Source organism: Lonchura striata, chromosome 35, assembly GCF_050655825.1.
Source record: "Lonchura striata isolate lonStrDom1 chromosome 35, ASM5065582v1, whole genome shotgun sequence".
NCBI lineage: Eukaryota > Metazoa > Chordata > Aves > Passeriformes > Estrildidae > Lonchura > Lonchura striata.
Genome location: NC_140737.1, coordinates 5,228,284 through 5,249,117, shown reverse-complemented (window position 1 = coordinate 5,249,117; position 20,834 = coordinate 5,228,284). Strand labels below are relative to the sequence as shown.

Sequence of the window (20,834 nt, the reverse complement as noted above, 5' to 3'; positions counted from 1 at the left end):
CAGGGGCCACCTCTCATCTTCCTGTGAAACACTGGGATCCTGTGCTTTTCTTTCTTATGGGAAAAAAACACCTTTCACATCCAGGCAACCATGGCCAAAGTTGGGAATCCGCCTCCAGGATTCCCTATATCCAGGGATTTCTCCCAGGTGAAAGCTTCCAGGAGAGACAAGTCTGGCTGGCCTTGGTCTCCAAAGAGCTGATCCTTATCTGCCTTTGAAACACTGGGGTTTTGTGCCTTCCTTTATGATGAAAAGAACTCTTCTTCCTGCCCAGGTGCCCATGGCCAAAACTGAGATTCCACCTTCAAAATTCTGAATATCCAAGGATTTCCCCCAGATGAAAGGTGCCAGGAGAGACAGGTCTGGCTCTCTTGGCCTATGGTGACCACCTCTCATCTCCTTCCAAAACACCTGGGCTCCACGCTTCTCTTTCCTATGGGAAAAAACATCCATCTTGACCAGATGCCCATGGCCAAAGTTTGGAATCCTCCTCCAGAATTCCCTAGGTCCAAGGATTTCTCAGTGACAAAAGCTGCCAGGACAAACAGGTCTGGCTGGCCCGGCCTCCCAGGAGCCTTCTCTCTCTGCTTCTGCCCCTGCAACACTGGGGCTCTGGGCTTTCCTTCCTATGGAAAAAAAACATCCTTCTTAACAATGCAGAAATGGCCGAAATTGGGGTTCCACCTCCCAAATTCCTTATATTCAAGGGTTGCTTTCAGAGAAAAAAATACCACAATGGAGAGGTCTGGCTGCCCTTGGCCTCTGATGGTCACCTTTCATCTGCCCCTGAAACACCGGTGTTCCGTGCTTGCCTTCCTATGGAAAAGAACCGTCCTTCACCTCCAGGCAGCCAGGTCTGAAACTGGGGGTCCACCTCTAAAATTCCCTATATCCAAGGACAAAATCTGCCAGCACCATCTGATCTGGCTGCCCTTGGCCTCTGGTGGCTGTGGCTCATCTGCCCCTGCAGCACTGGGGCTGGGTTGTTCCCTTCCTGTGGAGACCATGGTGGCACGGTGAGGACCTGGTGGAACCATGGAGTCCATTGGGACTTTAGGGCCATGGTGACACTGCGGAGCTCCATGGAACCCAGAGACCACCATGACTCTGTGGGGCCTTGTGGAACCATGGAGACCATTCCGACCCTTCAGGGCCTCATGTCACCAAGGGGGATTGTGACACCTCAGGGCCTCCTGGAAGCAAGGGACCATTGGGACACTGTGGGGCTCCATGGAATGAGGGGAAGAGGGAACAGGTCTGGCAGGCTTGGCCTCCCAGGGGCCACCTGACAGGTCTGGCTGATCTTGGAATGTCAAGGGCTGCTTCTCATCTGCCCATGAACCACTGGGGCTTCGTGCTTTCCTTGCTGTGGAAAAGAACTGTCCCTCTTTTTCGACACCCATGGACAAAATTGGTACTTCCCCTCAAAAATTTCCTGTATGCAAGGGTATCTGCCAGAAAAAAACCTGCCAGCTCTGGCTGGCCTTGGGCTCTGATGGTCGCATCTCAGTTGCCTCAGAAGCACTGGGGCTCTGTGCCTTCCTTCCTGCTGAAAAGAACTGACCCTCTTGTCCCGGGGCCATGGCAGGAACTGGAATGTGGCCACCAAAATTCCATCTATCCTAGGATTGCTCCCAGACAAAAGCTGCCAGGACAGACAGTTCTGCCTGGCCTTGGCCTCTGGTGGTATGAGCAGAATGTTTTCCTTTGCAAACACCTTGGACAGGGCCCAGAGATCTCCCAAGCTGGGTTTTGCAGGCCTCAGGAACATAACCCATGTATGGAGGCTGATGTGCCTGGGCTCAGTTGTGAAGAGACTGAGGACAGATCAGGAGTGGCCTGGCAGGGCTTGAAGGGTGGATGTGGAAATTGTGGAGCTTTTCTCCATAGTGAGAATCAGGCAGGGAGAAAAATTATGCTACAAATGCAGCTGGGGAAGTCCAGACTGGACACAGGAGGAGAAAGGAATTTCCCTCCCAGGGCAGGGCTGTGGTGCAGCACGTCCCCAGCAGGAGCCTGGAGCAGCCCAAGGCTTTGTGTGGCCTGGCAGGGGCAGCAGGAGGCAGAGCTGCCAGCAAAGGAAGGGCCAGCGAGGTGGGGCAGCCGGGGGTGACGACAGCCTGCAGGGACAGAGGCGCAGGGCAGGGACACCGTGGGACAGCCTGGGCTGCAGAGGGCTCAGGGATGTGCAGCAGCTGCAAGGCCCTGACAGAGCCAACCTGTGCAGCCCTTTGGCCATGGCTGCTGGCCCTGGGCCTGAGGCCACCAGGGGACAAGTGACCCTTGCAGCCCTGGGGCCTCAGGGCCTCCTTGTCCCTGCTCAGCAGCCTGGCAGGGGCCGCCCCATGGTCCGGCTCTTGGCACTGCACATCCCCACATGCCAGTGCCCATCCCGGGAAGAGCCCTGAGCAGTGAGGGAGGGACAGGATCTGCCTTGCCAGGGGCTGGGGCTCAGGCCTGGGCCCTTTGCATTCCTGAAACACATCCAGGTTTGCTCAGCACCAGAGCCACCTTCCCCTTGCTTGTCCCTTGCTGTCATCTCTGCCTCATGCATTATGCTCTACCTGGGGACACTTTCTCAGTCGTGTCCCTCAGTGGGACCCATTAAAAGTCCAAGAAACTTCAGTATTTCAATCACACTTTGAGTTCTTGAGAAGTTTTTTGAGCACACTCTCTGGGACTGAGACTAATGAAAACAACAGCAGCCCCTGAGAGGGTCATTAAAGTCCTTGTGCTGTGTCTGTGCTGCTGAGCTGGGCCAGGCTCCTGGCACAGAGGGTGATCCTGGTAACCAAGCAGAGCTTCAAAAGCACATTTCTCTTGCTGAGCAGCTCTTCTGCCAGCCCAGCAGGGCTGGGGCACTGCCTGCAGCCAGCCCGAGCACAGCACAGAGGCACAGAGAGCTTCAATCAGTCAGGGCTGGGAAGGGGCTGAGAAGTGCCTAGGACAGAATCACTGCCAGCCCTTGGCACAGGAACCTCTGGCTGCAGGACAATGCAGCTGCAGCTCCTGGAGAGATCTCCTAAAGCTGGAACATCCCAATGCCCACAGACCCTGTGAGTACTGAGTATTTCTGGTGCAGGGGAGGTGAAATGCTCATGAAGCTCTGACATACTGAGGGCTTATGATTAGTCATATAATATTTCCAAGACAAGGATTTGATAAAAATGTGGAAATTTCCTAAGAATTTGTAGTCAGCTGTCTACTATTGAAGAGTGGCAGGGAAAGAAGGATAAATATTAAAGGTTGATTATGAATATTGACAAGTGCATGAGACGTCTGAACTGTTACTTTTAGTGATCAGTAGGTTCACAGGAGATCCCTATTGTGCTTGCAGCCGCTCTGTCCATGGACAGCAGCAGCATCACCTTTGCTGGAGCCATCAGGCTCAGTCTGAGCTGTCCTTTCTCCAAGCTGCAAACAGAACCTGCTCCCAGCCAGTGCCCTGCAAACAGGCAGGGTTCTGTCAGGCCAAGGAGAGTGCACAGAGATTTGGGGTCTGGGAATGCTGGCAGGGAGAGATGAGGCACAGGGAAACACCTGCAGGAGGAAAATCTCCAGGAAGCAGAGAGAAGATCAGGGGAGGAGAGAAAACAAAACCCAGAAATGCTGAGGCAGGGAGAGTTTAGAGATGTCCAGAGGATCCCCTCCAGTGCAGCCCCTCCCTCTGCACAAGCCCCCTCCCTCCTGTGCCCCAGCCAAGCCTCTGCCCTCAGGGCCGGGGCTCCAAGGCGTGCAGCCCCTCCTGTGCAGGCAGAGCTGCAGCAGAGCCGTGGGGCAGCTCTGCAGCCCCGGGCCCAGTTCCCTCTGCAGAGCACAGGGCTGGGAGCAGCTGCCCGGCACTGGGGGCTCTGGCAGGGGCACAGCTGGCTCAGGGTGACACAGCTGTCCCCAGTGCCCGGCTCTGGGCAATGCTGGCAGTGCAGCCAGGGAAGGAGCTGCACCTCCCTTCATCCAGTGCCATCAGAGGGACACTTGGAAGTGTCCCTGAGATTTCAGTCCAAGCTGGGAGCTTCAATGCAGAGTGCAAAGCTGTCCTAGAGCATCTCTGATTTATGAGATTGATGGGAAAAGGCAGAGGTGTTCTGAGACTGAAAATGCTGCTGGGTTGGTGAAATGAGCAAGGTCAGTCCTTGGCTACAAATGTGGAGCTGGGCTGTGGTGGATCCATCTGCTCTTACCTGTACCTGAGAGTTTGTAAAGAGAAACATGGGAATGTGACCATCCTTCATGTGAGAAAAATGAAAGCCAAGAGAAGCTCCAAACAGAATGAATAATCATCTCCTCTCAGTCTACCCTCATAATCTTTCCTCAGAAAACTCACTGTATTCATCAATGGGATGGAGATATGCTGAGGGTTTCTGATATTCAGGAATACCAGGAGAAACATGGAGGCAGCATAAAAAGAAAACCACAAAACTCTCAAATACAGAAGTGTATACATCTGTGTTACAGAGGAGGGTGTATGGGAAATGGCGTTAACTTTAATTACAGGCATCTCCTCTAACTCTTCACTGTCCTTTCCCCATGAACAGGTGCCCATGTGCAGCCACAGCAAATGTCCAACAGCAGCTCCATCAGCCACTTCCTCCTGCTGGCACTGGCAGACACACGGCAGCTGCAGCTCCTGCACTTCTGCCTCTTCCTGGGCATCTCCCTGGCTGCCCTCCTGGGCAACGGCCTCATCATCAGCGCCGTAGCCTGCGGCCACCACCTGCACACACCCATGTTCTTCTTCCTGCTCAACCTGGCCCTCAGCGACCTGGGCTCCATCTGCACCACTGTCCCCAAAGCCATGCACTATTCCCTCTGGGACACCAGGAATATCTCCTACAAGGGATGTGCTGCTCAGCTCTATTTTTTTGTGTTTTTCATCTCAGCAGAGTATTTCCTGCTGACCATAATGTGCTATGACCGCTACGTGTCCATCTGCAAACCCCTGCACTACGGGACCCTCCTGGGCAGCAGAGCTTGTGCCCACATGGCAGCAGCTGCCTGGGCCAGTGCCTTTCTCAATGCTCTCATGCACACATCCAATACATTTTCCCTGCCCCTGTGCCATGGCAATGCCATGGGCCAGTTCTTCTGTGATATCCCACAGATCCTCAAGCTCTCCTGCTCCAATTCCCACCTCAGGGAACTTGGGCTTCTTGTGGTTACTAGCAGTTTATCATTTTGTTGTTTTGTGTTCATTGTTTTCTCCTATGTACAGATCGTCAGGGCTGTGCTGAGGATCCCTTCTGAGCAGGGACGGCACAAAGCCTTTTCCACCTGCCTCCCTCACCTGACTGTAGTCTGTCTCTTTGTCAGCACTGCAGAATTTGCTAACCTGAAGCCTGCCTCGATGTCCTCCCCATCCCTGGATATGGCCCTGTCAGTTCTGCGCGATGAAATCCTGCTCAGCGTGGGCAACTGAGCCCTTGAAGGACTTAGTGTCAGGTCAAGGCTTGCTTTCCCTCCCAAAGCCTTCCCTTGGCAGCCTTGGGCAGGGGATTCATCCTCCCTCCCTCCTCCTTCCCACAGACCTGCTCGGAATCACTCCATGGGCACTTTCCACTCTCTGTGTCCGTCCTCAAGTGCAGTGCCAACCTGGGACAGTCCTGGCCCTGTCCTAAGCTCCCAGGAGCTCGCAGGCTGAGATGGCAACGCTCAGCCACACCAGGGCCCTGCCCCTGCCAGCAGCACCCCCACAAGCAGCAGCAGCAGCAGCAGCAGCAGCAGCAGCAGCAGCAGCAGCAGCAGCAGCTGCAGTCGCCTCTCAGCTGTTGGTGCCCCTGCACTGCAGCCCCTCCCACTGGCACCAACGTTCCCTCGTGGCCTTGGAGACAGTCATAAATCCATCCATGGGGTCACAGAGCCATGGAATCCCAGAGTTCCAGGTTCCTGGAATTCTAGAGTCATTGAATCTTGAGAACCACACACAGAGGAGGAGGAGGAGGAGGAGGAGGAGGAGGAGGACAAGGAGGAGGAGGAAGAGGAAGAGGAGGAGGAAGAGGAGGTGGAGGATGAGGAGGAGGAGGATGAGGACGAGGAGGACGAGGACGAGGAAAAGGACGAGGAAAAGGACGAGGAGGAGGACGAGGAGGAGGACGAGGAGGAGGAGGAAGAGGAGGAGGAGGAGGATGAGGACGAGGAGGACGAGGAGGAAGAGAAGGAGGAGGACGAGGAGGAGGACGAGGAAGAGGAGGAAGAGGAGGAGGAGGAGGATGAGGACGAGGAGGACGAGGAGGAAGAGAAGGAGGAGGACGAGGATGAGGAGGAGGAGGATGAGGAGGAGGAGGATGAGGACGAGGAGGATGAGGACGAGGAGGACGAGGACGAGGAGCACGGGGAGGATGAGGAGGAGGACGAGGAGGATGAAGAGGACGAGGAGGAGGAGGATGAGGACGAGGAGGATGAGGACGAGGAGGACCAGGACGAGGAGCACGGGGAGGATGAGGAGGAGGACGAGGAGGATGAAGAGGACGAGGAGGAGGAGGAGGAGGAGGAGGACGACAACGATGACGAAGAGGAGGTGGAAGATGAGGAGGAGGAATAGGAGGAGGAAGAGAGAGAACAAGGAAAAGGAGGATGATGATGAGGAGGAGGAGAACGAGGAGGAAGAGGAGAATGAGGATGAGGAAGAGGAGGAGGAGGAAGACAATGGCAAGGAGGATGAGGAAAGCGAGGAGAAAGAGGAGGAGCAGGAGGAGGAAGAAGAGGAGGAGGAGGACGACAAGGACTAGGGCAAGCACAAAGAAGATGAGGAGGAGGAGGAGGACAAGGAAGAGGAGGACGCAGAGAAGCGTGCAGAGGAGGAATAGGAGGAGGAAGAGAGAGGACAAGGACAGGGAGGATGATGAGGATGAGGAGGAGGAGGACAACGAGGAGGACGAGGAGGAGAAGAAGGATGAGGACGAGGATGAGGAGGAGAAGGATGAAGATGAGGAAAAGGATGAAGATGCAGAGGACAAGGAGAACGAGGAGGTCGAGGAGGAGGAGGAGGAGGAGGAGGAGGAGGAGGAGGACAAACAGGATGAGGAGGACGAGGAGGAGGATGAGGAGGAGGACAAGGATGAGGACAAGGGGAGGATGAGGACAAGGAGGACGAGGAGGAGGACGAGGAGAAGGACGAGGAGGAGGATGACGACTACGACGACGATGACAAAGAGGAGGTGGAAGATGAGGAGGAGGAATAGGAGGAGGAAGAGAGAGAATAAGGACAAGGAGGATGAGGAAGAAGAGGAGGAGAACGAGGAGGAAGAGGAGAATGAGGATGAGGATGAGGAGGAGAAGGAGGACAATGACAAGAAGGATGAGTAGGGGGAGGAGAAAGAGGAGGAGCAGGAGGAGGAAGAGGAGGAGGAGGAAGACGAAAAGGACTAGGGCAAGCACAAGGAAGAAGAGGAGGAGGAGGAGGACAAGGAAGAGGAGGAAGCAGAGAAGCACGAAAAGAAGGAATAGGAGGAGTAAGAGAGAGGACAAGGACAAGGAGGATGATGAGGATGAGGAGGAGGAGGACAGTGAGGAGGATGAGGAGGATAAGGATGCGGAGGATAAGGAGGAGGAGGATGAGGAGGAGGACAAAGATAAGGAAAAGGACGAGGATGAGGAGGATAAGGAGGACGAGGAGGACGAGGACGAGGACGAGGATGAGGACGAGGATGAGGAGGAGGACGAGGACGAGGAGGATGAGGAGGAGGAGGAGGACGAGGACGAGGAGGACGAGCAGGAGGAGGACGAGGAGGACGAGGAGGAGGATGACAACGATGACGACGACGACGACGACGAAGAGGAGGTGGAAGATGAGGAGGAGGAATAGGAGGAGGAAGAGAGAGAACGAGGACAAGGAGGATGATGATGAGGAGGAGGTGAATGAGGAGGAAGAGGAGAATGAGGATGAGGAGCAGGACGAGGAGGAGGACAATGGCAAGGAGGATGAGGATGGGGAGGAGAAAGAGGAGGAGCAGGAGGAGGAAGAGGAGGAGGAGGAAGACGACAAGGACTAGGGCAAGCACAAGGAAGATGAGGAGGAGGAGGAGGACAAGGAAGAGTAGGAGGCAAAGAAGCATTAAGAGGAGGAATAGGAGGAGGAAGAGAGAGGACAAGGACAAGGAAGATGATGAGGATAAGGAGGAGGAGGACAACGAGGAGGAGGAAGAGGTGAAGAAGGATGAGGACGAGGACGAAGAGGAGAAGAATGAGGATGAGAAAAAGGATGAAGATGCAGAGGACAAGTAGGAGGAGGAGGAGGAGGAGGAGAAGGAAGAGGAACAGAAGGAAGAGGAGGACAAGGAGGAGAATAAAGAGGAGGAGGACAAGGATGAGGAGGACCAGGAGGAGAAGGACGAGAAGGATGAGGATGAGCAGGATGGGGAGGACAAGGAGGAGGAAGAGGAGGAAGATGAGGAGGAGGAGAAGGAGGAGAATGAGGATGAGGAGGACAATGAGGAGGATGAGGAGGGTAAGGATGCAGAGGATAAGGAGGAGGAGGATGAGGAGGAGGACAAGGATGAGGAAAAGGACGAGGATGAGGAGGACAAGGAGGACGAGGAGGACAAGGAGGAGGAGGACGAGGAAGACGAGGAGGAGGAGGAGGAATAGGAGGATAAAGAGGATGAGAATGAGGATGTGGAGGACAATGAGGAGCAGGACGAGGAGGAGGAGGAGGAGGAGGAGGAGGAGGACGGGGAGGAGGAGGAGGATGAGGAAGAGGAGGAGGATGAGGACGAGGAAGATGAGGAGGACGAGGAGGAGTAGGACGATAAGGATGAGGAGGACGAGGAGGACGAGGAGGAGGAGGAGGGGGAGGAGGAGGACGAAGAGGAGGATGAGGAGGACGAGGAGGAGGACAAGGAGGAGGACGAGGATGACGACGACGACAACGATGACGACGAAGAGGAGGTGGAAAATGCGGAGGAAGAATAGGAGGAGGAAGAGAGAGGACAAGGACAAGGAGGATGATGAGGATGAGGAGGAGGAGGACAACGAGGAGGAGGAGGCGGAGAAGGATGAGGACGAGGAGGAGAAGGATGAAGATGAGGAAAAGGATGAAGATGCAAAGGACAAGGAGAACGAAGAGGTCGAGGAGGAGGAGGAGGAGTACGAGGAGGAGGACGAGGAGGAGGAGGAGGAGGACGACAACGACGACGACGACGACGACGAAGAGGAGGTGGAAGATGCGGAGGAGGAATAGGAGGAGGAAGAGAGAGAACAAGGACAAGGAGGATGAGGATGGGGAGGAGAAAGAGGAGGAGCAGGAGGAGGAAGAGGAGGAGGAGAAAGACGACAAGGACTAGGGCAAGCACAAGGAAGATGAGGAGGAGGAGGAGGACAAGAACGAGGAGGAAGCAGAGAACCATGAAGAGAAGGAATAGGAGGAGGAAAAGAGAGGACAAGGACAAGGAGGATGATGAGGATGAGGAGGAAGAGGACAACGAGGAGGAGGAGGAGGAGAAGAAACATGAGGACGAGGACGAGGATGAGAAGGATGAGGATGAGGAAAAGGATTAAGATGCAGAGGACAAGGAGGACGAGGAGGAGGATGAGGAGGAGGAGGAGGAGAAGGAAGACGAACAGGAGGAGGAGAAGGACCAGGAGGAGAATAAAGAGGAGGAGTACAAGGATGGGGAGGACCAGGAGGAGAAGGACGAGGAGGATGAGGATGAGCAGGATGGGGAGGACGAGGAGGAGGAAGAGGAGGAAGATGAGGAGGAGGAGAAGGAGGAGAATGAGGATGAGGAGGACAATGAGGAGTATGAGGAGGATAAGGATGCGGAGGATAAGGAGGAGGTGGACGAGGAGGATGACGAGGACGAGGAGGAGAAGGATGAGGATGAGGGAAAGGATGAAGATGCAGAGGACAAGGAGGACGTCCTCGTCCTCCTCCGCGTCCTCCTCCTCCTCGTCCTCCTCATCCTCCTCGTCCTCGTCCTCATCCTCGTCCTCCTCCTCGTCCTCGTACTCCTCTTCCTCCTCCTCCTCCTCGTCCTCCTCATCCTCGTCCTCATCCTCATCCTCATCCTCCTCGTCCTCCTCCTACTCCTCCTCCTCCTCCTCATTGTCCTCCTCCACATCCTCATTCTCATCCTCTTTATCCTCCTATTCCTCCTCCTCCTCCTCGTCTTCCTCGTCCTCCTCCTCCTTGTCCTCCTCCACATCCCCATTCTCATCCTCTTTATCCTCCTATTCCTTCTCCTCCTCCTCGTCTTCCTCGTCCTCCTCCTCCTTGTCCTCTTCATCCTCATCCTTTTCCTCGTACTTGTCCTTTTCCTCATCCTCCTCCTCCTTATCCTCTGCATCATTATACTCCTCATCCTCCTCATTGTCCTCCTCATCCTCATTCTCCTCCTTCTCCTCCTCCTCATCTTCCTCCTCTTCCTCCTCCTCGTCCTCCCCATCCTGCTCATCCTCATCCTCCTCGTCCTTCTCATCCTGGTCCTCCTCATCCTTGTCTTCCTCCTTTTTATTCTCCTCCTTGTCCTCCTCCTCCTCCTGTTCATCTTCATTCTCCTCCTCCTCCTCCTCGTCCTCCTTGTCCTCTGCATCTTCATCCTTTTCCTCATCCTCATCCTTCTCCTCCTCGTCCTCGTTCTCATCCTTCTTCTCCTCCTCCTCCTTCTCGCTGTCTTCCCCCTCCTCATCCTCATCATCCTCCTTGTCCTTGTCCTGTCTCTTCCTCCTCCTATTCCTCCTCTTAATGCTTCTTTGCCTCCTCCTCTTCCTTGTCCTCCTCCTCCTCTTTCTCCTCATCCTCTTTGTCATTGTCCTCCTCCTCGTCCTCCTCCTCATCCTCATTCTCCTCTTCCTCCTCGTTCTCCTCCTCATCATCCTCCTTTTCCTCGTTCTCTCTCTTCCTACTCCTATTCCTCCTCCTCATCTTCCACCTCCTCTTCGTCATCATCGTCATCGTCGTCATCGTCGTCCTCCTCGTCCTCCTCGTCCTCCTCCTCCTTGTCCTCCTCCTCGTCCTCCTCGTCCTCCTCGTCCTCCTCGTCGTCCTCCTCCTCCTCCTCCTCTTCCTCCTCCTTGTCCTCCTTGTCCTCGTCCTGCTCCTCGTCCTCGTCCTCATCCTCGTCCTCGTCCTCCTCCTCCTCCTTCTCCTCCACCTCCTCCTCGTCCTCCTCGTCCTCCTCGTCCTCCTCTTCCTCCTCCTCCTCCTCTTCCTCCTCCTCCTCATTGTCCTCCTCCACATCCTCATTCTCATCCTCTTTATCCCTCTATTCCTCCTCCTCCTCCTCCTCGTCTTCCTCGTCCTCTTGCTCCTTGTCCTTCTTGTCCTCCTCGTCCTCCTTGTCCTCCTCATCCTCGTCCTTTTCCTCATCCTTGTCCTCCTCCTCATCCTCCTCCTTATCCTCCGCATCCTTATCCTCCTCATCCTCCTCATTGTCCTCCTCATCCTCATTTTCCTCCTTCTCCTCCTCCTCCTCTTCCTCCTCCTGCTCCTCCTCTTTCTCCTCCCCATCCTCATCCTCCTTTTCATTGTCCTCCTTCTCCTCCGCCTCCTCATCCTCATTCTCCTCTTCCTCCTCGTTCTCCTCCTCCTCCTCATCATCCTCCTTGTCCTTGTTCTCTCTCTTCCTCCTCCTATTCCTCCTCGTCATCTTCCACCTCCTCTTCGTCGTCATCGTCCTCCTCGTCCTCCTCCTCGTCGTCCTCCTTGTCATCCTCCTCGTCGTCCTCCTCGTCCTCCTCCTCGTCCTCCTCATCCTCCTCCTTGTCCTCCTCCTCATCCTCCTCCTCCTCGTCCTCCTCGTCCTCCTCGTCCTCCTCGTCCTCCTCCTCGTACTCCTCCTCGTCCTCCTCGTCCTCCTCCTCGTACTCCTCCTCGTCCTCCTCGTCCTCGTCCTCTTCCTCGTCCTCGTCCTCGTCGTTGTCCTTGTCCTCTTCTTCGTCCTCATCCTCGTTGTCCTCATCATCCTCCTCCTCCTCCTCGTCCTCCTCGACCTCCTCGTCCTCCTTGTCCTCTGCATCTTCATCCTTTTCCTTATCTTCATCCTTCTCCTCCTCATCCTCGTCCTCATCCTTCTTGTCCTCCTCCTCCTCCTCGTTGTTCTCCTCCTCCTCATCCTCATCATCCTCCTTGTCCTTGTCTGAAGAGAGCTTGGCAGAAGAATGGTTGTACAACAGGGGACATGATGCTGTAAAATTAATCCAAGTAGGGAGGGCTACGTGACTGCTGCAAAGTTCGCATGGCCCTGAAGAGCAGATGGTGTGCAGAAAGCAGGATATTGAAACTGCTTGGTATGTAGAAATAGATAGAGAAGAACAAAGAAGTACTAAGCTGGTCTAACTGCAAGGCCGGCTGGACAGGCAAGTATCATTCACAAAGATACTTTTAAGATAATAGTACAAGTCACATAGCAACCAATCATGAGCTTGGCTTTTGCAATATGTATGAGCTAATTAACGAACATATATAAACTGTGTAATCTGTCACAATAAACTGAGACTTGATGATCATGATAGCATGAGTCTTGTCTCCCACGGCACCCTCCAACAACTGGCGCCCGAACAGGGACCTCATCAGAGGGAAAGGCGGGAGAGGTGCTGCGTTGGAGTTCGGGTCCTGCAGCTGGAAGGACGGCAAAAGTGCTGAATTGAAATAGAGTGCACCGTGCCCCAGGTGACTGCAGAGATAAGCCTGGCCGATACATGCTGCCGAAGCCTGAAGGAGCCAGCAACAGTACCGACGTAATCATGGAAAGGCAAGCAGCATATGATTTATTTAGTGCTTCTCTTAGAAAATGGCATATTTGGGGGATTGACTTAGATAAAGATCTCCCCTCGCTATTGCATCATGCTGAGTCCTATGGCTTTTTCATTAACCCCCATAGTGTTCATGAACTTTCCAAATGGAGAAAATATAGGGATAAGGTGTGGGAATTAGTGTTAGATGATGACAAACCGGGCAAGAAAATGAGTAAACTTTGGAGAGTGGTTCATAACAAATTGTTAATGTGCCAGGCAGAAAAGACGGCGGTGGAAGTGATACGGATGGCTCAGGAGAAAAATAAGGAATGTAAACCCTTGCTTCTCTCCAGTGAGCCAAACCCTCCAGTTCTCACAAATTTTCCCGTTCCCATCTCTGCTTCTGAAATGCCTGTACCTCCCATAAACACTAGTAGCATTGAGGTGCTGGAAATTGAAGTCCAAATTGCTTTATGGCAACGGGACTGGGATCCCAAATTCACTTTGTGTGAACGGGGATCAGGTGGAACAGATCAGAAGACTCCAAACTCCAAATCGGGCCATTCCCGACGGGAGGAAAAAGACTTTTCGCATCGTTGTTTGTTTGTGAGAGTCCACTGGAACAGTGAATACCTCAGCGTTCACGAGGAACCCAAACGGCGGGTGTGGACGTGGCCGGGGCCGGGAGCTGGAGCGGGAGTGCTGCCTTGCCGAAGAAAAGTGAGCGCAGCAACCTGCGGAGGTTGGAGGTTGGCAGAACTAAGGCAGCGGGCTGCGGCGGTGAGCACCGGCCAGCCGCCCGGGCGGAGCGCAGGAGCGGCAGCGCGGAGCGGCGGGCGTGGGGCCAGACAGAGCGGGGACGGCCAGCACCGAGCCGGAGGCGAGCCCGGGGCGGAGCGGACATCAGCCGAGAGACGGAAGGCTCCTTGTTGCCGAGCAGCAGTGCAAGGGGGGAGAGGGGCGTTCCTGGGGGCTCAGCCGCGCTGGAGCCGGAGCAGGCGGGGCGCGGCCGTGGCGGGGGTGTCTCTTCTCCCATCCACAAGGTGACACAACAAGGACGGGAGCGAGGCGGCGCCGCCCCTCATCTCCCCGCAGCGCCCAGCAATGGCGCCGGAGATGGTGGCACAGTCCTGGTTGCCATGGCAGCGACAACGCCGAGAGCAGCAGCGCCACCGATGGTGGGATCACAACACTACAGCAAAAATTTCAACAGCATCTTCCCAATTTCTTACAAGAGTCAGAAGACGTAATGAAAAAGTACAGCAGTACCGAGTGTTTTCCAAGATACCAAGAAGGATGAACATTATGTGAATCAATGTTATTTCAAATATGATATAGATAAAAATCACTGTATAAAGATAGAAATGTTAGTAATGATTTAATTACCAAAAATGTCTCTGAAAACAAAGAGTTGAGAAAATGTCATCTGATAGAATTTTAGTATTGAGTTTGTAATCTCTGTCTTTGAGTTTTTATAGATAATAATATACAATCAATTAGATAATCAAAAGCATAACATTAAGTTTATCATAAATATAGTTTGTATTTAGAATTAAGTTTGTTCCTTTCATATTAAACAGAACAATCAAAAACATGAGAAATATGAAGTGGGGTGCACTTCTGTAATACTAACCTCATTTTTCACCCCACGAGTTACTTCAGTGCAAGCTCTCACACAATTAAAAATCCTAGCCTACTGGACAGAAAAATAAATTAGTATTCCATCTAAAATATTAAGTGAGCTTGCCACAAATATAGGTAGTATCTGTCATGCAGTTCTGCAAAACAGAGCAGCTGCCACTAATTTACTTCTTCTAGCCCAAGGTCATAGTTGTAAAAAATTTGAAGGAATGTGCTGCATGAACTTATCTGATCACTCTACATCTATCCATAAGCAAATACGAAAATTGACTGAGCTAACTCAACAATTAAAGGTGGAGGACGGATTGGGTCTAGAAGGCTGGCTGAAGGGATTGGGGATCGGACCATGGTTAAGAGACATTATCAAATACAGCATAATAGTTCTAAGCATAATTATAATACTTTTGCTTGTTTTGCCCTGTGTGTTTACTTGCTTACAAGGCCTGATACAACAGCTTTTGCAGAAAATGCTGAATGCACATCTTCTTGTACAAAAAGAAAACGGGGGAGATGAAGAGAGCTTGGCAGAAGAATGGTTGTACAGCAGGGGACATGATACTGTAAAATTAATCCAAGTAGGGAGGGCTACGTGACTGCTGCAAAGTTCGCATGACCCTGAAGAGCAGATGGTGTGCAGAAAGCAGGATATTGAAACTGCTTGGTATGTAGAAATAGATAGAGAAGAACAAAGAAGTGCTAAGCTGTTCTAACTGCAAGGCCAGCTGGACAGGCAAGTAGCAATCACAAGCAGAGTTTTAAGATAATAGTACAAGTCACATAGCAACCAATCATGAGCTCAGCTTTTACAATATGTATGAGCTAATTAACGAACATATATAAACTATGTAATCTGTCACAATAAACTGAGACTTGATGATCATGATATCATGAGTCTTGTCTCCCGTGGCACCCTCCAACATCTGCTGGCATGAAGAGTTTTGTCATTAATATCTTGTCCCCAAGGTGCTGGGCGAATGGCTTCCCAGTCAGGGTCCTGGAGCAGAAGTGGCTTTTCAGAGCCCAGCCAGAAATGAGCCCTGAGGCAGCAGCTCTGCAGCGCTGGCCACCAGGCCAGGTGCCAAGGGAGGCTTCTGGCCATGCCCTGCAAGCAGCTGCTGCTGCCAAGGTGCCTTTGGTGCCTCGGGCTGTCCCTGGCACAGCTCCCAGCATGGCACTCTGCCCTTGTGCCCGAGGCCTTCCCTGTGCTGGGGCTAGCCTGGGGCTGTTCCTGCAGCGGGACCTGCCCTGCTCCTGGCACAGGAAAGGCAGTTCCTGCTGGAGCAGGAGGCTCTGCCTGCAATGGGCTCAAACCACTCCAGCAAGGCCCTGCTGACTTCAAAATTGCTTCCTAGAGCAGAATATCCTATAATTGTTATAGATTCTGGACTGTGGAGTAAATAACTCTGGTTAAGAGCTTATTGTCTAATCATGATCAGATTGTATTTATATAAATATATCTGGTATTCCATCATTAATCCTGTAGGAAAAATTGCATTGACAAATTGTTCAATTCTACCTGTCCAATAGTTTATACATAAACCTTTGACAAATTCTGGGGCCGGGATTGGATCCAGTCACTCCCAGTCTCCTCTCTTAAAAGGAATTTTAGAAGTCTGGGGGCCCTGCAGGGGTTTTAGAACCCATGGTGGCTGCTGTGTGTCTCCATCTCATGACTCAGCAGGAGTTTCTCCAATAATGAAATAAAGCTTTTGCCTGAAGCTCCCACTCTGGCCATGACAGGAACCCCTGTGAGTACCTGTGACATCCTGGCTCTTTGGCAGCCTGGGGATGTCACTGTGGAGCCCCCGTGAGTGCCTGTGACAGATCGGTGCCTTTGCAGGCCAAGGTGCCCTGGGATGTCACCATGGAATGGCTGTGACTGCCTCTGACCACATGGCTCTTTGCCATCCCCAGAAATGGTTGGGATGGCTCCATGGAGCCCCTGTCTTTGTGTGTGACATTCCAGCTCTTGAACAGCCTGGAGACTCTTGGAAAGTCCCCATGGAACACCTCTGAGGGCCTGTGACAAATCTCATCCTTAGAAGGCAACCATCACCAAGAAACCCTGTTGCTATGGTCAGTTTCCATGGCAACCATCCCCAACCCCTGTTGCTATGGTCAGTTTCCATGGCAACCATCCCCAGCCCCTGTTGCTATGGTCAGTCCCTGGGCAGCTTCATGGAGACCAACTGCTGGCCCTGCACAGGACACCCCAACACTGCCAGCCTGGGCCTGGCAGCGCTGTCCAAACACTGCTGGAGCTCAGAGAGCCCTAGAGCTGTGACCCTTCCCTGGGGAGCCTGGGCACTGCCCCAGCAGCCTCTGGGCAAAAACCTTTTCCTGAGATCCAACCTAAGCCTGCCCCGACTCAGTTGCAGCCGCTCCCTCCACTCCTGTCCCTGGGCACCAGAGTGAAGAGGTTCCCTCAGCCCCAGCCAGGGACCCACTCCCAAGGCTGCTGCCATGGCCACCAGGGCTGGCACAAGCTGGGATGCTCCATTTCCAGGGGCTGGGGTTCAGGAATGGGATTCCCCAATTTCCTGCTCTCGCTAAAACCCGGCTGGTGCTCGTTGCCCTCCCACCTTCCATTGAAGGAAAAAAGGTAAAGATCCCTAGCTGGGATAAGAACAATTTACTGGGAACAGCAATGAGATAAGGAACAAACAGAAACAGAAAAAAAATTGACAACAGAAGGGATAAGAAAAACTACTTACAGGGAAAGCTACATCACCATCAATTGTATCTTCCTGGCCACATGTTTCCTCCTGCATGGAAAGGACACCCGTCTCCTCAGGGAAAGAGAGAGAGAGTCCCTTTCCTGCCCCTGGCAATGACCTGAGGTGGGAGTGAATGCAGTGACAGGGCCATGGCCAGACCCTCATGCCCTTCAATCCCATATCAGGCCATTGGTAGGGGCAGGAAAAGGGACAGGTGTCTTCCCAGCATGGATCACAGGGAACATGGATCACCAAGGCTCTTCCCAATGTGGGTTTTTTAATGGGGGATGAAGCTGGAGCAGTGCACAAAGCTCTTCCTGCAGCTGGGGAACTTTCAGGATTTCCCTTACCGGTGCCTCTGTTGGTGTTTGGTCAAGTCAGAGCTCCAGGTGAAGCTTTTCCCACACTGGGGACACTCGTAGGGCCTCTCCCCAGTGTGGATGCGTTGGTGGCTGACAAGATTGGACTTTTGCTTGAAGCCCTTGCCACAGTCAGGGCAGAGGAAATGCCTCTCCTCGGAGTGAATCCGCTCATGCCGGAGGAGATCTGAGCTGCTGTTAAACATCTTCCCACAAGTGGGGCACATGTAGGGCCTCTCCCCGGTGTGGATGCGCTGGTGTGTGATGAGGGTGGAGTTGCGCTTGAAGCCCTTCCTGCAGTCAGGGCAGCGGAAGGGCCTCTCATCCACGTGAATCCACTGGTGTCTGAGGAGACCAGAGCTGCTGTGAAACCTCTTCTGACACTCAGGACACTCGTAGGGCCTCTCCCCAGTGTGGATGCGTTGGTGAATGATGAGGTCGGAGCTCCTTCTGAAGCCCTTCCCACATTCCCCACACTCGTAGGGCCATTCCCCGGTGTGGATGTGTTGGTGGCTGACAAGGTGAGAGTTGGAGCTGAATCCCTTTCCACACTCCCCACACTTGTAGGCCCATTCCCCGGTGTGGATCATTAGGTGGCGTTTCAGACTCTTGCTCTCCCTGAAGCTCTTCCCACACTCCAAGCACTTGTAGGGCTTCTGCCCATCAGGAAGCTTCTCAGGGACCACCAGCTCCAAGCTCTGGCTGAAGCTCTGCCCACCTTCCTGGCCCAGAGTGGGTCTTTCCTCCTCAGAGCATCCTGGGCTGGGCTTGCAGCCCCTCCTCCTGTGAGACCTCCAGGGATTTTCCTCCCTGTTGGATTCCTGCACTGTGGAGTTGCTCAAAACGGCCTCTTCCATGAGGTTCTGCTGCAGGGATTTGTCCTTCCTGGTCTCCATCCTCAGCTCCTGCTCCGGGGGAGGAAATGACAAGGAGTAGGTGGGATTTGCCTCCGTGCCACAGGGAAGGGCAAGGAGATCCCCCCAGTGCATCTCCAGCAGGAGGGCACCGGCAGCGGGACTGTCCTGCAGCTGGGGGCCAGGCTGGGAGATGGAGCAGGAGAGAGGGGGAAAAGGGGCACTGACTTCCTCCTCACCTGCCTCGGTGTCCCAGGGCATGTTCCTCTTCCTTGCAACCTTCTCTATCTGGTGAACGTTTGGGTATGGGAAATCCTGTTTTGGGAGGAAAACAAGTGATGAGCACAGTGAGTTTTGTACTGGCTTCAAAGCAAACCAGGGGGAGAGTCTAAGCCAGAATGACAATTGAATAAGAAAATTAAGATCACGGCAATAATAGAGAAACACTGGTTTAAACTCACAGAGTCAGGATGTAACCGGACACCCCGTTGGTCAGGGTGGTGGTAGCAGTCTGATGAAATGGTGACTGCAGTCCGGCTGGAGTGATCAACGTGATTCTGTCAAAGCAGTGATCCTGTAGAACAGTATGGTCTTGCTCGGAAAGTCCAGTGGTGGTTATGGAGCTCTTGTCCTCTAGGAATGCAGTAGGCAAGGTGGTTGTGGTGTTGCAAGGGTGAGATTATATCCAGGCAGGAATTCTTGGTTCCTCCCCCTGGGCGGAGCATCCCACAATGGGATGATGTAATTTTATCAGTCCTGCAATGACACTCAATGGCCCATTAACAGAAGATGGCCCCTGCAGGGCGTTATCAGGGCTGAGCCATGGAAGAGATAAAGAACACTGCCCCACCTGTTGATAACAGTTTATGGAGATGGGGACTGAAAACACTTTTGGTTACATCTGACACTGTAACCTGAAACAGTGAGGCAATCCCTGCTCGGGGTGGGGGGTGAACACCACCCCCCTTACCCAAACTGGCTCAGGTGTAAAACCCCCACCCTGGGGAGGCCACGCACACAGGGGACAATGTCACATTTGCCCTGCCCCAGGGGAGATCTCTGTCCTTGTCACTCCCTTGCTCTCCCCCCTTTTCTTTTTCTTTCCATGTCTCTCTACCTCACATTTACTGTTCAATAAAATCCACTTAGGATTTGGTCACCTTAGCACCTGAATTGGGGCAGGGGCATCTCTCTAACAATTTTATTAACCAGAGTGCAATATTATTTTGCACAGTGAGTTCAGGGCACTGTTGTCGGACCCCAAGCTCCTTTGACAACAGCCTGGTTTCCTCCTCACGGAGGTTCTGCCTCTTTCCCAAGGAACTCTTGGAAACTTGGATGCAGCTTCCTCTGAGCAACTTTTAGGAGACCTTATGAGAAAAGTGGAAGTTGTGGGTGGCCAGTGTAAAGAAAATATTTTGTTTTCCTTCTTTGAAAAGTCTGTTAAAATCACTGGAGGAAAGGAACCAAATGATACCAGCGAGACTGACAAGGATCATTCACACCCAAGGTGAGAAAACACAAGGCTACTAAAGTCCTACAAGAAGCCCAGCTCAAGTTATTCCCAAATAACTTCTGAATTCACATGTCTGGGGGGAGAATCATTATTTTCTTCATCCCTGTCACCTTTGTGACAGCTACACAGACCTTTCCCTTCCTTTTAATAATCTGTATTGGGTCAAATTTCCATATTTCTTTTTTTGGAACCTGCCAGCTGTGCAGAAATTGATGAAATTTGGAATTACCACAGAATTGCTTCTGTTGTTGGTCTATTAATGTTTGGGATTTGTTTGTGTTTCCATCAGAAGTGACATGTGGGAAGAGCAAATTTTCCTCAAGGCATTTTATGGAGGGTTAAATTTGATTTCTGCTGAGTTTGTTTTGTCCAGTGCCCAGGGGATGCTCAAGGTGTCTCTAGTTTTGGTTTGGACCTAATTTTCTTCTGATTTGTCTTTATCACTTAAAAACACCTGAAAAATTACTAAAAAGAGTATTGACCAGAGATGTCAGAAGTCCCACCATTTTAGAGGTATTTGAGGTGGAATTTACTGTTTGGGAACATATTCTGGAGGATTTGTGGGTTCTTGGGGGATATATGGGAGTATTCTCCATATCTTTGCACTCCAAAATCCAAGGTGGATTTATCTGTCACCTCAAAATGACTCAATCCCACTCAAAACCCCTCAATCTTACCCCAAAATGACTCAATCCCATCTCAAAATGGCTGGTTCCCACCTCAGTCCCATGCCAAAATTGCTCAATTCCTCAGCCTCCAGGATGAGATGGGGTTGGAAGGAGATCGGGAGAAGTGAGATATAAGGGTGTGATATGAGGGTGTGGGATCAGGATTGTGTAGGGACCGGTGGGTGTCATTTATTTTGATAATAAATAAAACTTTCGGGATTACTGATTTCTGTCTCATTCAATTTCTGTCAGTTCTGATTTGCTTTTCAGAGTGCCGCCTTCTCAGCTGATTTTATTTGTGTCCTCCTGTCCCAGACTGAAAAGCAAGATGTGTTCTATTTGCGATCTGTATGGCAGTTGTCCTGTGTTAAGTGGGCAGTTTTTCCTTATCTCTTCCACAATCAATCCTC

At 52.5% G+C, this 20,834-nt stretch overlaps 1 protein-coding gene across 1 annotated transcript in view; it reads right to left on the bottom strand.

The window, feature by feature from the left end:
* LOC146764301 (uncharacterized) overlaps positions 1-18,920 on the bottom strand; it is a 237,570-nt gene extending 218,650 nt beyond the window's left edge. The window contains 1 exon segment of the mRNA XM_085564995.1: positions 17,378-18,920. Within this exon segment, the coding sequence (XP_085421121.1) occupies positions 17,378-18,501 (1,124 nt within the window). The 5' untranslated portion in view covers positions 18,502-18,920.
* Positions 18,921-20,834: the final 1,914 nt, after the last annotated feature.